Source organism: Piliocolobus tephrosceles, chromosome 12 (genome assembly GCF_002776525.5).
Source record: "Piliocolobus tephrosceles isolate RC106 chromosome 12, ASM277652v3, whole genome shotgun sequence".
NCBI classification, from domain to species: domain Eukaryota; kingdom Metazoa; phylum Chordata; class Mammalia; order Primates; family Cercopithecidae; genus Piliocolobus; species Piliocolobus tephrosceles.
In genome coordinates this window covers 88,510,612-88,524,630 of record NC_045445.1, presented here as the reverse complement: position 1 = coordinate 88,524,630, position 14,019 = coordinate 88,510,612, and the positions used below count along the sequence as shown (strand labels likewise).

Genomic DNA, 14,019 nt, shown 5'->3' with positions numbered 1-14,019 from the left:
TTTAGTCTTACTAACACAAATGCTTTCAACATAAGATGGAGGTGCTCGCCTGTCTTAGGTCACTTTAATAAGTGATTATATAAATACAATCAGAATGATGTAAAAATCTGGGCAGTTATTCAACCTGGGAAATTTTGGCAATGGTGCATATTGACCATTCACTTATTCATTCTAACAATTTTGCGCCTCTATGTGCCAGGCATTAGAAATACAAAAATAAGACTCAGTGTCTGCTTTCAAGGAACCCACAAACTAGTCAGGGTGACCAAAGGTAAATAAATAATTAAAATACAATGGAAAAACTACTGGTAATATACAGTAATGTGTTGTAACAACATTCTTTTGCAGGAGCCAGGGAAGCTCGACCCTTGAAGAAAGAGTAGGATTTCCTTAGGTGAAGAAGGACATTAATTCACTCATTCATTCATCCATACACCTAGCCAATAATTGAGTGACTGTACAAGAGGCACTATGATGTGCGCTGGGAATACAAAAGAGACAAACACTTACATGCATGGCTGCAAACCAATGAAAAATAAAAGGTAAAAATCCATGCCAGGTATAACAAAGGCACAAAAGATAACCAGGGAGGAGGAGACGACTAAGGTGGGTCTGGTAAGATGAATAGGAATTTATCAGATGGACCAGGAGGAAAGGACATTTCAGGCTGGAGAATGATGTAACAGAGTGCACACTGCAAGGAGGCATGACATAGAGGAAGAACACTTAATGGCTCAGGCTAAGCTGGAAGTGAGAGAACAAGGAGTGATAGAGCCGGCTAGGAGGACAAGGGTCAGACAAATCAGGTATACATTTTATCTGATGGCAATAGGGAGTTGATAGTAGAGGAGTGCCATGATCAGATGTACATCGTTGAAAGATCCCTGTGGTGGCAGTAAGGAGAATGGATTGAGAGGACATGAGTTTGGATACAGGAAGACCAGTTAGGGAGCTACTAAAATCGTGAAAGTCCATATAGGCCTGAGGTAAGGTAGTAGCAGTGGAGCTGAAAAACAGAAGAGGGATTTTAATTATGAACATTTTAACAGGACAGAGTGAGAGACTAGACATGGGATGAAAGAGAAGGAAAAGTTACAGATAACTCTGAAATGTGTGGTTTAGCCACCAGGTGGATGGTAGTGCCATTAGACTAAATAATGAACACAAAAGAAAGTTTTAGGTAGTAGTGGGGGTATGTAAGATTTCTGTTTTGACCATGGTGAGTTTGAGGTAGTTCAGGGACATCTAATGGAAAGTCCAGTGGGACAACTGGATATGTGGGTTTAAAGGTCAGGAGAGGAAAGATCTGAGCCAGAGTATAGATTTCACCATTATCTGAATACAGACAGTAGTATACACTGTGTGCATAGTTGACGCTGTCCAGGCAGAGACCAAATGTGACAAAAGAAAAGACCTTAAAAAGCAGTGACCCTTAAATGGCATGTAGAGGAAGGAGGATTATCATAAGAGTCAGCCTGTTCAAAAAAGCCCAAAAGGTTAAAAAAAAAAAAAAAAAAAAAAAAAAGAGCTAGGAGGGAGAAGATGGATAAAAGTCAGGACTATAAAAAGGGTTCAAAGTGAAAAGGAGTGAACAGTGCCAAATGCAACAGAAAGGTCAAAATAGAGTGAAGACTAACAAGTGACTCTTAGATATGACAAATCAAAGGTCATAAGACCTCTGGAAGAGCAATATATGAAAATTAGATCACAGTGGGCTGAAAGGTGAAGGGAGATGAAGTACTAATAGGAAAGACTGACTACTTTTCAGAAGGTTATAACCAAGAGGAAAGAGGGCAATACCTAGAAGACTGAAAAAGTACTTTTTCTTTAGGAATGAGAAACCATTTGAGCATACTACTGAGGGAAGAAGCCAGTCGAAAAGAATAGGTTGAAAATGTAAGACAAAGAGGGTTTAACCGATAGAGTTGGTTCCTTAAAGTAGGAAGAGATGGAATTTCAAATATAGGTAGAGTGAGTATCCTTACACAGAAGATGGGGCACCATGTCCTCTGAGATAGCGAAGAATTTGGTAAGGATAATAGTGAGAAGACGTATTATATACATTTTTCCATGAAGGACATGTTTCAATATGGGCTTATAGAGGGGGAGTTACCATGATGTAGCCAGTTTGAAAGCAAGGTACAAGGAATATCTGCTTGGTGAAACAGGACTGGGAGCCAACCAAATACACATAAAATAACTGTTCCGTGGCCCTGCAACTACAGGACCTCAGCTAAGACTATCAGGCATAAACCTGTGAGAGTACCAACTAACATATCTATGGGATATATTTATTTGCAGCAATGCTTAGAGGTCAGGGTGTAAGAGCAGAGAATGACAGTGGCTAGCAGGGCAAGTAGAGTAGAAGGATAAGAGACAAGGTGGAATGGATGAAGTGCTATACTACCTGGTCTTGGTATACAGGGAAGAAAAAAGAAGTTTGGAAAAAGAAGAGTTAAAAGTGCAGAGGTTTCCATGAGATAGAAGAACTATGCTAGCTGGATTAAGGATGTGAAAGCTGGAATTATAAAAAGTACAAAGAACTATAAGTGCAGAATGTTTGATAAATTGTACATTGACATTCAAATCTCTTCAGATGACGGGAAGAACCAGGATGGAAAAGAAGGTGGCAAGGCTGTTCCCAACATCCTTAATGGAGGGGGAAGAGTAACTAGGAGGTGTAGAGGGTGGTATAGCTAAATGAAATAGATCTGAAAGGAGGAGGGGCTTTTGTAAGGAGCAAGGAGAATAGTGAAACTGCCCTTGGTCATGTGGTTCATATGATGTGGGACAATGAATAATCTTTGTAATGGGGTACAAGAAAAAATGGTATTCCTAGAAAGGTAGTCAGGTTGCAGGTAAAAAAGGAGTTAAAGAGATCTGGAAAAAAGTTTTTCAACCTTTTTGACTTCTCAATTAAGCAGACACCTCAGGTAGTAGCAGAGCATGACGGCAGCAACCATGTTCTTTGTTTAGGGCTCCAAACGGAGTCCAAAGTCACTGGTGGACAGAAAAAGATGCTGGATTTCACTAATGATTAAAGAAATACAAATTAAAACATAATATAAAATTTATCACCTATCACATTGGCAAAGATCAAAAAGATTGATGCTTTTTTTCCATTGCTGCCAAAATGGAAAAATAGGCACTGTTTATAGGAATGGAAACTGGTATTACCTACTTGGAGGGCAATTTGGCCACATCTATTAAAATTTGAAACATTCATACACTTTGACTCAGAAAATCCACTTCTATAAAGATACATGTTTAAGAATATTTGATGCAGCAATATCTGCATTAGCGAAAAATTAGGAACAACTAAATTCTCCATCAACAGGGGACTATGGTAAATTACCACAATGGAATATAACATAGTTGCTGAAAAGAATGATGTAGTACTGACTGAACTGTCTTAACAAATGCTCATTAAATAGTATAAGTATAAAAGGTCAATTAAAGAACAGTATGGGATGGGTATGGTAGCTTACACCTGTCATCCCAGCACTTTGGGAGGCCGAGGCTGGTGGATCACCTGAGGTCAGGAGTTCAAGACCAGCCTGGCCAACATGGCAAAACCCCGTTCTTGCTAAAAATACAAAAATTAGTCAGGCGTGGTGGCATGCTCCTGTGATCTCAGCTACTCAGGAGGCTGAGGCAGAAGAATCCCTTGAACCCGGTAGATGGAGGTTGCAGTGAACCGAGATCAAACCACTGCACTCCAGCCCGGGCAACAAGAGTAAAACTCTGTCTCAAAAGAAACAAAAACAAAAACAAAACAAAACAAAAAAACCCAGTATGCACAGTATGAGCTCATTTCACAAAGTATTAATATGTGTAACTCTATACGCTGAAAAATTCTACAACAGCACTGTCTAATATGGTAGTCACTAGCCACCTATATCTACTTAAATTTGAATTTGTTAAAACTAAATAAAGTCATAAATTCAGTTCCTCAGTCTCACTAGCCACATTTTAAGTGCTCAATTTCCACATGTAGTGGTACTGTATTAGACAGTACAGATAGAGAATATTTCCATCATCGCAAAAAATTCAAATGGACAGTGCTGATCGAGGGACATAAACATTAAACTACTATCAGTGATGTGTGTGCACTGTGGGACAAACTATGGGGAATGTTTACATTTTATGTTATATATTTCTGAAATGTTTACTTCTTTGATAATATACATGTACTGCTTTTGTAATGAGAAAACAAGTAAATATAATAAACATTTAAAAAAGAGAGAGAAAAAGAAGTAACACAGTATGTTAGAGAATAGCAAGAGGTCCACTACAGCCAAGTTGGGGCGACATTGTGAAAGACTCTGAATGTCAAGCTTATGAGGTCTTATTGGCAATAGAATTGATAACCAATAGAGGATTTTGAGTTTAAAGTGACATGATCAGACATATTCAAGAAAAATAACTAAAGAGTAACTACTAGAGACAAGTAAAGCAGTTAAGAGGTTATCACACTGTGGGCAATGTGTTGTGGCTATCTTAACTAGAGAAGTAGCAGTGGAGACTGGGAAGAAAGGACAGATTTGAGAAACACTTTTGAAGCAGAACACATGGGACTTGGCAATAGCCAGATGGAGGAGAAGAGGTAGAATTCAAGGCTGACTGAGGTTCTCAAGCTTGGGATACTGGATAGGTGGTAATAGAGATAGAGAACACAGAAACACTGTGCAATCCAAGCCTATCTTTTTGGTTCACTCATTTTAATTCAACCAATATTTATAAGGCTGTACTGTCTATCAGATCTCCCTCTTATCCATCCTCACTCTCTTTGGTCTAATAAACTTGGTTTCAGAAAGGGACTATAGATATATGGATGTAGAATCTATGAAAAAGGAACAGAACAAAGAATAGTTAGAATAGTGCGCTTGAAACAACTGACAGGGTCACATAGTGAACATCAATAACGATGAAAAGTGCAGGCAACAGGACTAGGAAAGCAAAAAGCATTAGGGCTTGGATATTTAAGGCAGTTAATTATATACAATCTTCAAACCTTTTAAGCCAGAAGCTATATATAACATTGCCTTCAACTGAGAAAATTACAGCAGATGCATGAAAAGTCATTATCTCCTTTACTTTTACCAAATAATGGGGGTGGGATGAAGAGGGAGAGTTCTCATGTAGAAATACATAAAAACAAACGTCAAAATGAGAAAATATACACTGAATTTTGTTTTTGTTTTTTGTAAGAAAACAAACCACTTAACAAAGGCTACAGAGCCTAGGGTCCTAGAGATCAGAAAATAAATGAGTCAGCATAAACACAGGGTGACAAAGCCTACCTAGACTGCATTTGGAGGCAGATCTATACAAAGACGTTTAAAAAAATAGGTCTTTGTACTCAGAGTTCTGGAAACTCATAGATATGTAAGCTCTGCATTTATTTCACACACACTCTTGTACTTAATACCTTAGTATCAACACAAAAATATATCACAGAATAACTGAGCCAGAGATCAATTATTATCACTTATTGATTAGAGATCACCTAAGAGTTTTTAATGTGAAGTCCAGGGTTCTGTGGACCCTCTGAAATTGAGGTTCATTTTCTGTATGTACCATCATATGTTCATTTTTCCAGTTGGGGAGAGGGTTAATAATATTCCCAAAGAATTCTGTGGCCGCCTGAAAGGTACATCATTAGATTTTAGTTCAACCACTTTGTTTAAAGATGGAGACACTGAGACCCAGAGAAGAAAAGAGACTTGCCCAAGGGCACACAGTGAATTAGTGGCAGAGCTGAATCTAGAAACTAGATTTTCTTTTCAATATTCTTTCAATGGCACACTACTACTTCAACATATCCCATAATTGAAGTCAGTGCAATTTTAAAAGTCCTGATTATTACCTTTGTAATGAAAATTCCAGCATCCATAATAGCTTTAATGTGTCTTAACCACCCTGAGCTCTCCAGGCCGCTAAGAAATTCACTCATTGTTGGAGTTTCCAATTCACAAACTAAGGTAGAAAAGGAAGCAGAGATTGAAATTCATGATCAAGTCGATTTATTCATTAAGAAAGGGGAGAAAGTGGATCTCCATATCGTGAGGAAGCTGAGGCAGAAAGGTTAAATGATTAGTTAGAAAACACATTTCTAATTAAATGATTAGTTAGAAATTAAATTATTAGTTAGAAACCTGATTTCTAATTAAATGATTAGTTTCTAATTAAATGATTAGTTTAGATTTCTAATTAAATGATTAGTTAGAAACCTGATTAGTCAGGGACAGAACTAGGTCTAAAGTCTACCAGATCTCTTAGCCTGGGCCCCTGCTTTATGACGCTGTAGAACCCTCTCAAGCCCTTAGAAATCTCTCAAGAAGAGAGCCAGAAGACTGAATTAGCATCTACAGGAAAATACACCTCCCCTGATTAGAAAACATATTTGATCCCTATCCTAATTCCACCCACTTATGCTAACTCTGAAGGCCCTCAGCATCTGTCTCTATTCCCACACCCCCATCTACTCCCTGTAGCCCTGCTCTGTCAACACGTTGAAAAAAAAATTACCCGTTAATTTTTATGCACTCTGCAATAATTATCCAGCAGAGGGAAATCTTTTGCCTTAAAAATCTGTAAAACAAAGTCCTCTTCCATAACATATTCTGGGGCAAAAAAGAAAGGAGTAAGAGACCTAAGGAAGAGGGACATTAATATTTTAAAAGGGATGCAGACTGAGCAGATGAGATCTGGCAAGGGTGATGTAAAGGAGAGGTCATGGCAGACTACACAAGTAAGAAATTGAAGAAAGGAGAGGAAGAACGGGGAGTTCACTAAAGAAGGCAGGTTTTCACTATCTCTGCCTGAAGTGACGTAGAACATCATGGAATCTGGGTAGTGGTTTTAGGAGAAATGTTCTACACCCAAGAGTCTTGTAAGGCCCCAATCCCACCTTGCCTCCTTTCTGACCCTAATCATTTTGTAGTCGATAACAGATCACCAAAACTGTCTGATATCAACTTTACTCTCTTGAGGTCTAAATTCAGCTTCATCAGCATAGTGATGAAATCAGACTAAATCCTTATACCAAATTAAATAAGGTAATTTCTTACCTTGAGGACGATAAAATCAACCCCAAATTTATTTAATAGTTATGTTGGTTTGCCTATCCCTGAAAATCAACCTTTGTATTTCTACGGAGAGAAATAATTTTCATACCAACCAGACCAGACCCAGATGAACTTTATCGAATTATGAAACTGAACATCTCACTCCTTTTTCCAGACCAACACTGCTGTAATTCAGTACTATGTAAGCTAGATTCATATGACAGTTAAACACCTAACCACTTACTGACTCTGCTCACCTGCTTGCTTTTATATTCCACCCCAAATCAGGCATGCTTTCTGCTTACATAATAATGCAAAGCTATGGCCGCTTGCCTAGCCAAGGTGAAATCCCTGTACCTTCCAAGAGTTTCTGCAGACTGCTCCGCATTACATGGATGTTCTCAATGCCCATGAATCTGAAGCGAATGTTGGCATAGTTGTCTTCATTTTCATATCCCTTCCCAGCTGCTCGGTTGGCCATGGCATTCAACTGCAATAGTGGATAACATAATAGAGCAGATAGGTCAGATGATGAAAGAATGGAGTTCATCAATCTCAATGCCTCATTCTGAACAGTTTAAAATCATAATTCTTTTTAATCCCAATTAAAAAGAAGTTAAATCAGATGAGATACATTCTAGAATGGAGAGAATTTCACTAGTTTTTACATTAGGCACTTTTAGTAACAGACTCATATAGGGGAAAAATAGGGAGACATAATGTTTTGTTTCATTATGAAAACCTTTCTTAAGAGATAAAGGATATAGCAGCTATGAGAATATCTGATCTAAAAAACTGAAATAATAATTTTGAGCTGCCTACCACAAATGTTTTCTCAGCTGAAAGGGTTTTATACTGAGAAACATGCAAAAGTTCAAAAATATTTACAACTGAGAAGCTCTAGAAAGAAGCTTAAGAGCTTTAGGATGAATTAATTGTATTTATTTTTTAAGAGACAGAGTCTCACTCTGTCATTAAGGCTGGAGTGCAGCAGCACAATCACAGAGTTCACTCCAGCCTCGAACTCCTGGGCTCAAGCAATCCTTTTGCCTCAGCCTCCTGAACAGCTAAGACTATAGGCGTGCACCACCATGCCGGGCTAATTTTTTTTACAATTTTTTTTTGTAAAGATGCAGTCTTGCTGTTCCCCACGCTAGCCTTGAACTTCTGGACTCATGTAATCCTCTTGCCTTGGCTTCCCAAAGTACTGGGATTATAGGCATAAACCACCACATACAGCCCAATTAGTTTTAAATAGCTATTCTAGAAAAATGTCTAAAATGTGACTGCATGAGATAAATGACTTTTACTCACTGACAAAATTGAAATGGAGACACCACCAATTGTTTTAACACTATGTTCAGCTTGTGGTAATCAGAGAATATCTAGGTCATATGAAGAATGCTGGGTGGGGTAGGGAGTAAAAGAGACTTGCGGAGATATGAATATACTAACTAGAAGGAAGCCAAGAGACTGTCTATGATAATGACCATATTACTAATTAAGTGATTTTCTATTTTCTGGGCCTATTTTCTCATCTCCCAATATGGTGCATTTCAGAAGGCAGGAGGAGCATGTATGTGGACAGGGTATAATTTTTGTATTAAAAGAATACAAAAATCTCAAAGCAAAAACTATTCAAGTTAGAACATGCAGAGGGAAAAAAGTCAGTGTGCTAAACATATTCTGTTTACAATGCAAGACATCTGTTAAAAGGGGAAATGTGATGGTAATTTTGATCTTTTATCACATTGATAGTGTTACTGAGCTTTCATTAAATTAATGACAAATGTCAAAGGAACACTTGTGGAAGCATAAGCAATAGTCACCTAGTAGCAAGGATGTTTGTTATGCGTGATGCCTCAGCAAAAATAACAATAATAATAATAATAATTACAGTAGTCACTACCCAGGTCTGGGTAGGCCACCTAATGCAGATAACGAGTTACCTCATACCAGTATTCACTCTTTAAAAATATGTCTGGCAGATCTGAGTAACAGATACCTATTTAATATTCAGGTGGCAAACTGAGAGGAAAATGGAACCTGTTAAAAGGGGCTTTTTGGTGATGGATTTGAACAAAAGGCACCAACCCTTTTGTTTCTTCAAAAGCCTGCTGTAGTTCTCTTTACTATTTTAAGATTATTTAATCTTTAAAGATACAGACGCGATTAAACTCTTTCCAATTGCAGAATGTCAGATGTTATATTTATTGTAATGTAATATTTATTGAGCTCCTACTATGCCTGACACTGTGCTAAATCTTTTATGTACATTATCTCATTTAATCCTCATTACAGCCTCTCAAAGTGGGTACTAATATTATCCCCATAAGAAAACAGGCTCAGAGAGATGAACCAATTTGCCCAAGATGATATGGATAAAGGCTGAAAGCAGGATTTGACCACAGGTTTGACTGACTCCTAGAACAAAATTTTGTCAGTATAATATAGTTCCTATTAAAAGTACAGATCTAGCCATCCAGAAGAGAGGGAATGCCAGATATTTCTAGGCCTGTCTTAATTTGCTCAAATTGGAGACAGGAAAATGGAACATAAAAGGGGCTTTTTGGTGTTAGATTTGAACAAAAGGCACCAACTGTTTTGTTTCTTCAAAGCTTGGTATATTTCTCTTTGCTATTTTAAGATTATTTAATGTTTAAAGATACAGACGCGGTTAAACTCTTTACAATCGCGGAATTTCAGACGTGGTTATGGCAAGCTTCTGAGAAACTGAAGGATGGACCTGAGCAGAAAGGGAAATTATTTTCTCTCCTGAGCTCAGTTAGTCCTAGGTAGCTCTGGAGAATACCCACTAAGGGATCACAAAGATGGGGCAGAAAGCTGTCTAAGGCAACTATCTGGTTTCATGTACATCCAACTGCTCAACTCTTAAGTCACCACCATCTGGCTTAGGCTTAGATGAAAATCACCAATTTAGTAATCACTAGAATCAGCAATGAAACCTTTTAGTCAGCCACATTTTACATACCAAATTATAAGCAAAATTATTTCTTTCTGGGGCTGTTTGTAAAAAGGACAACATTTAAGAATAGGGAATCTTCCTTTACTTTCTGTGTGGGACACAATGAGTTCTTCTACAGCCCATATAGAGCTAGACCAAACGTTGAAGGTTAAGGAATTAATGCAGAGGGGAGTTTACGCTGATATTTAGGTTAATATGAGGACACTCTGTTCAGCAATGTTCATATTTGAAAGAGACAAAGCCTGAGAAAACATATTGCAACAAATCATGCAGTATTAAATTATTGGAAAGATCAAAGGATTTGACTAGGTCTATCCATGTCCACTGCCAAAATCCACAGCAAATTTATGAACTTGGTCTTTTTTATTCTCTGGGACCAAGATTTAAACTGCACTGTATTAAACTGGAAAAAATTTAACCAGCTAACAGTGCTAGATGCTAAAAAAGAATTACTGCCACATGAGCTAAAGACTTTTTGTTCATCGTATAGCAGTAAAATTTGTGAACCCTGGTGCTTTGGGAGAACCAAAGTATTATTAAACTACTGTGACGTAACACATTTACAGAAAAAAAATATGTTGGTTGTAGTAAGTTTCCAATGTCTAAGTTGAAGCTCTTTCTCGGACAGTAAATTTAGACCCCAGAATGGGAATACCGAAAATTCTGGTTAAGGAACAGACTTGGTAAAAAAGATGAGGGATGCTAATAAGCCTCTTATGCAGGACGTCACACTGAGGTGGCAAAGCCGGGTTGTTCGAATTACCCTCTCATAACCTCACTTGTCAGTGACAACCTTATAAAAGGAGCCCCAAATGGCTTCCTGAAATGATTTTACACAATGTCTGAAGTAATCAACACACATACACAAACCTAACTTCCCCAATAACACTGCATGTCTCAATATATGAGGAGGAAGACTGCAAGAGGCAGAAATATCAAAGACATCACTGACAAATAGATACCTTTGGTCTTGTGTCTACAACATACATAAACTGGCTCCCTGGGTTTGCTTGGCTAATGGCCTCCAACAAGAGCTCATCATTTACACAGCGAGTGTAAAATCCAGAGAGAGGCTGGCTACAGCGGCAAATGGCAGCCTGTGAGGAAAAAGTGTGTCAGTTGAGTGATTATATACACAAATGGTCAAAAATCTTCCTTGACCCTGGCCAGGTTCCATGAGTAGAGGGAGAGGATGAGCCAACTTAAGATAGTGTCCAAAGCAAAGAGAAATGTGACTCTAAAGTCATTCTCCACTGACATTGCGCTTAACCTCCTGCCTACCCTGGGTATGTGGCTCTAATTACCAACCCAGTCTTGGCAAATCAGACTACAGAAAAAAAAAAAGAAAAGAAAGAAAATCACATCGTGAGTATTTCCTTAGTGAAATTCTATTCTCGATACATAATGGGCTACTTTTCTGAAACTGCCTCACTTTTTACAGTCCCAGTGATATTGCCCACATAAACCATAAGCTTGCAGAGGCAGCAGAATTCAAGATAGAGCAAAGATCTACAGCGTCTTAAGAGAACAGGGTTCACTAGTTTCAGAAGTTAATGCGGAATCAGAAGGGTGGTTTATTTCAAGCCACTTTAACACAAAAACAACGTAACTATTTAACATGAATGTCTGGTAATGATTAGTTAATGAAATTGATTACACTTTGATGTGGTTTTTAAGGGGTCGACTCACTTCAATAGTATGACACCCAATTGCATTACTATACTCTTTAGCACTTGAATGGCTGCCCACTTGACAACTTGCCTATTTGTCTAACCCCAGATCTCAGAGTGATTACAAGAGGTGATAAATATTATCACTTCCTACATAAGTAAGGGGACTGAAAGAGAGAGAAGTCAAGTGCTTTCTTACTACTACCTGAAATTACATGAAAAGCAGTAAGAAAGTATCAAGGATATCTGTATTCTACCGGGAGGCCACAGTCTCAAAAAATCCTGTATACAACTAATTTCCTGTCATTTCACAACTTTCTACCAAGCTGGATCCCATAGAAGAGGAAAAAAAGAAAAACAAACAAACACACTAAAATGCCACTTAACATCTGCATAACATTTTACAATTTACAATTTACAAGGTACACATATATTATTCCCTCCTGAGATCCTCTCAAAAAACTTCAGAAGTATGAAAATCCAGAGAAGTTAAGGAACTTGCTTGAGGTCACACAGCTACTAAGTGGCAGCATGAAACTTAAAACAGGTCTTCCAGAGCCAAGTATAATTCTCATTAGAGAAATTTCCTTAACTCACATTGTTCTCTTTGTAGAGGTAGGAGAGCACAGGGACACGTTCTTTACTTCTGAACTTCGAACTTCCAACCACCGTTCCCAAGGTAACAGATTTAGGAACCACTATTTCAGGAGGGTAGGTGCTGCATATCTAAAAGAAAATAAGCACAATATATATAAATATATATTTATATATAACTCTCTCTTTGGAAATACGTATTTTGGTAACCACTAAAAGCTGATAAACTTCAGAAAATATGTCAGTCTTTTCACAGAGTAAGTCATACCTAAAATGTCAACAGCTCTACCCCCAGACTAGTGTTTTAAAGGCCGTCCAGATATGAATACTAGGAACCTAGTATGCAGTTTATGAAAGAGTACATCATATTTTCTCCTCCTTCACCTGTCTGCTTCATATTTACATCTGTTCATATTAATTTACTTGTTTACAGTTATTGTTTTTGCTCTGATAGGCATACGCAGGAATTTCAAGATGGGGTTTTATATGTGTTTCTATGATTTTTGTTATTCTAATTCTAAAAGTACATTTTGTTTTTATATGTCTCAATCCCTTCCTTTCCAGAAAATAACAGCATACTTCGAAAAGCTTTTATACCAAGGATATTTTCATTTCTATTTCTGAGGAATAGATGATTAAATACCAGCTAGCTAATGCTTGAGTGATTGCTAATTCCAGCCTGTTGCTAGCAAGTGAAAAAGTTATATATATAAACTGCATACTAGGTTCCTAGTATTCATATCTGAATGGCCTTTAAACCACTAGTCTGGGGGTTGGAGGTGTTGACATTTTAGGTGTGACCTACTCTATGAAAAGACTGATATATTTTCTCAAGTTGATCAGCTTTTAGTGGTTACCAACATACATATTACCAAAGAGACAGTGACAAAATATTATAACACCACAGACCTGACATTGCAAAATTAATTCTAATCACTCCCCTAAGTAAAGAACACCCCTAAACATTTAACAATACATGAAACAAATATAAACTGAACTGGCAAAAATAAAAAAAGTTAACGGTAGATAAGATCAAGAATGCTCTATGTAACTCATTAAAGTCAATGTCCCCAGAATGCAGACCATTTAAAAATGTTTTCTACCCACTCCCTTACCCGGACTTAAACTTTGGAGAAGACGGTCATACAAAGAAAAATAAATGGAGCTGCTGTTCAGCTTAGGTTATACACATCAAAAAGACCAACAAGAATATTTCAGACCTTCTTTGGAAGACTCAGACACACATTTGAGGTGGACAGATTTTACTTCCAATCTCTACTCATTCCTCTCAAGCATGACCCTAACAAGTCACCTCACAGATGACCCTGCGAAGTCACAGCTCATCAATCCCCATACCTAGTAGACATTCAAAGCTATGTTACCAGAAAGTCATTGCAATTACAGTCTTACTATGATAGTAAAAACGCTGTTAAAGATGAACAATTCAGGGATATCACTTAAAACATCAATGACTCTCTCTGCAGAAAAATTATCCTAGCAGGCCTGATTGTTACCTGTATTAGTCAGGGTTCTCTAGAGGGAAAGAACTAATAGGATATATGTATATATGAAAGGGAGTTTATTACGGAGAATTGACTCACATGATCAAAAGGTAAAGTCCCACGGTAGGCTGTCAGAAAGTTGAGGAGCAAGAAAACCAGTAGTGGATCAGTCCGAGTCCCAAAACCTCTAAAGTAGG

At 37.7% G+C, this 14,019-nt stretch overlaps 1 protein-coding gene across 7 annotated transcripts in view; it reads right to left on the bottom strand.

Moving 5' to 3' along the window:
* Positions 1–14,019, bottom strand: part of MTMR8 (myotubularin related protein 8) — a 121,499-nt gene that overhangs the window by 64,459 nt on the left and 43,021 nt on the right. For 6 of the 7 annotated variants that reach the window (XM_026451944.1, XM_023198436.2, XM_026451943.1 and 3 more), the window contains exons 5-8: positions 12,324–12,452; positions 11,019–11,153; positions 7,428–7,560; positions 5,870–5,979 (exon numbers count right to left, since the gene is read on the bottom strand). In XM_026451944.1, the coding sequence (XP_026307729.1) occupies positions 5,870–5,979; positions 7,428–7,560; positions 11,019–11,153; positions 12,324–12,452 (507 nt within the window). The remainder of the gene's footprint in view (positions 1–5,869; positions 5,980–7,427; positions 7,561–11,018; positions 11,154–12,323; positions 12,453–14,019) is intronic. The other variant, XM_026451945.1, reaches the window with a different exon arrangement.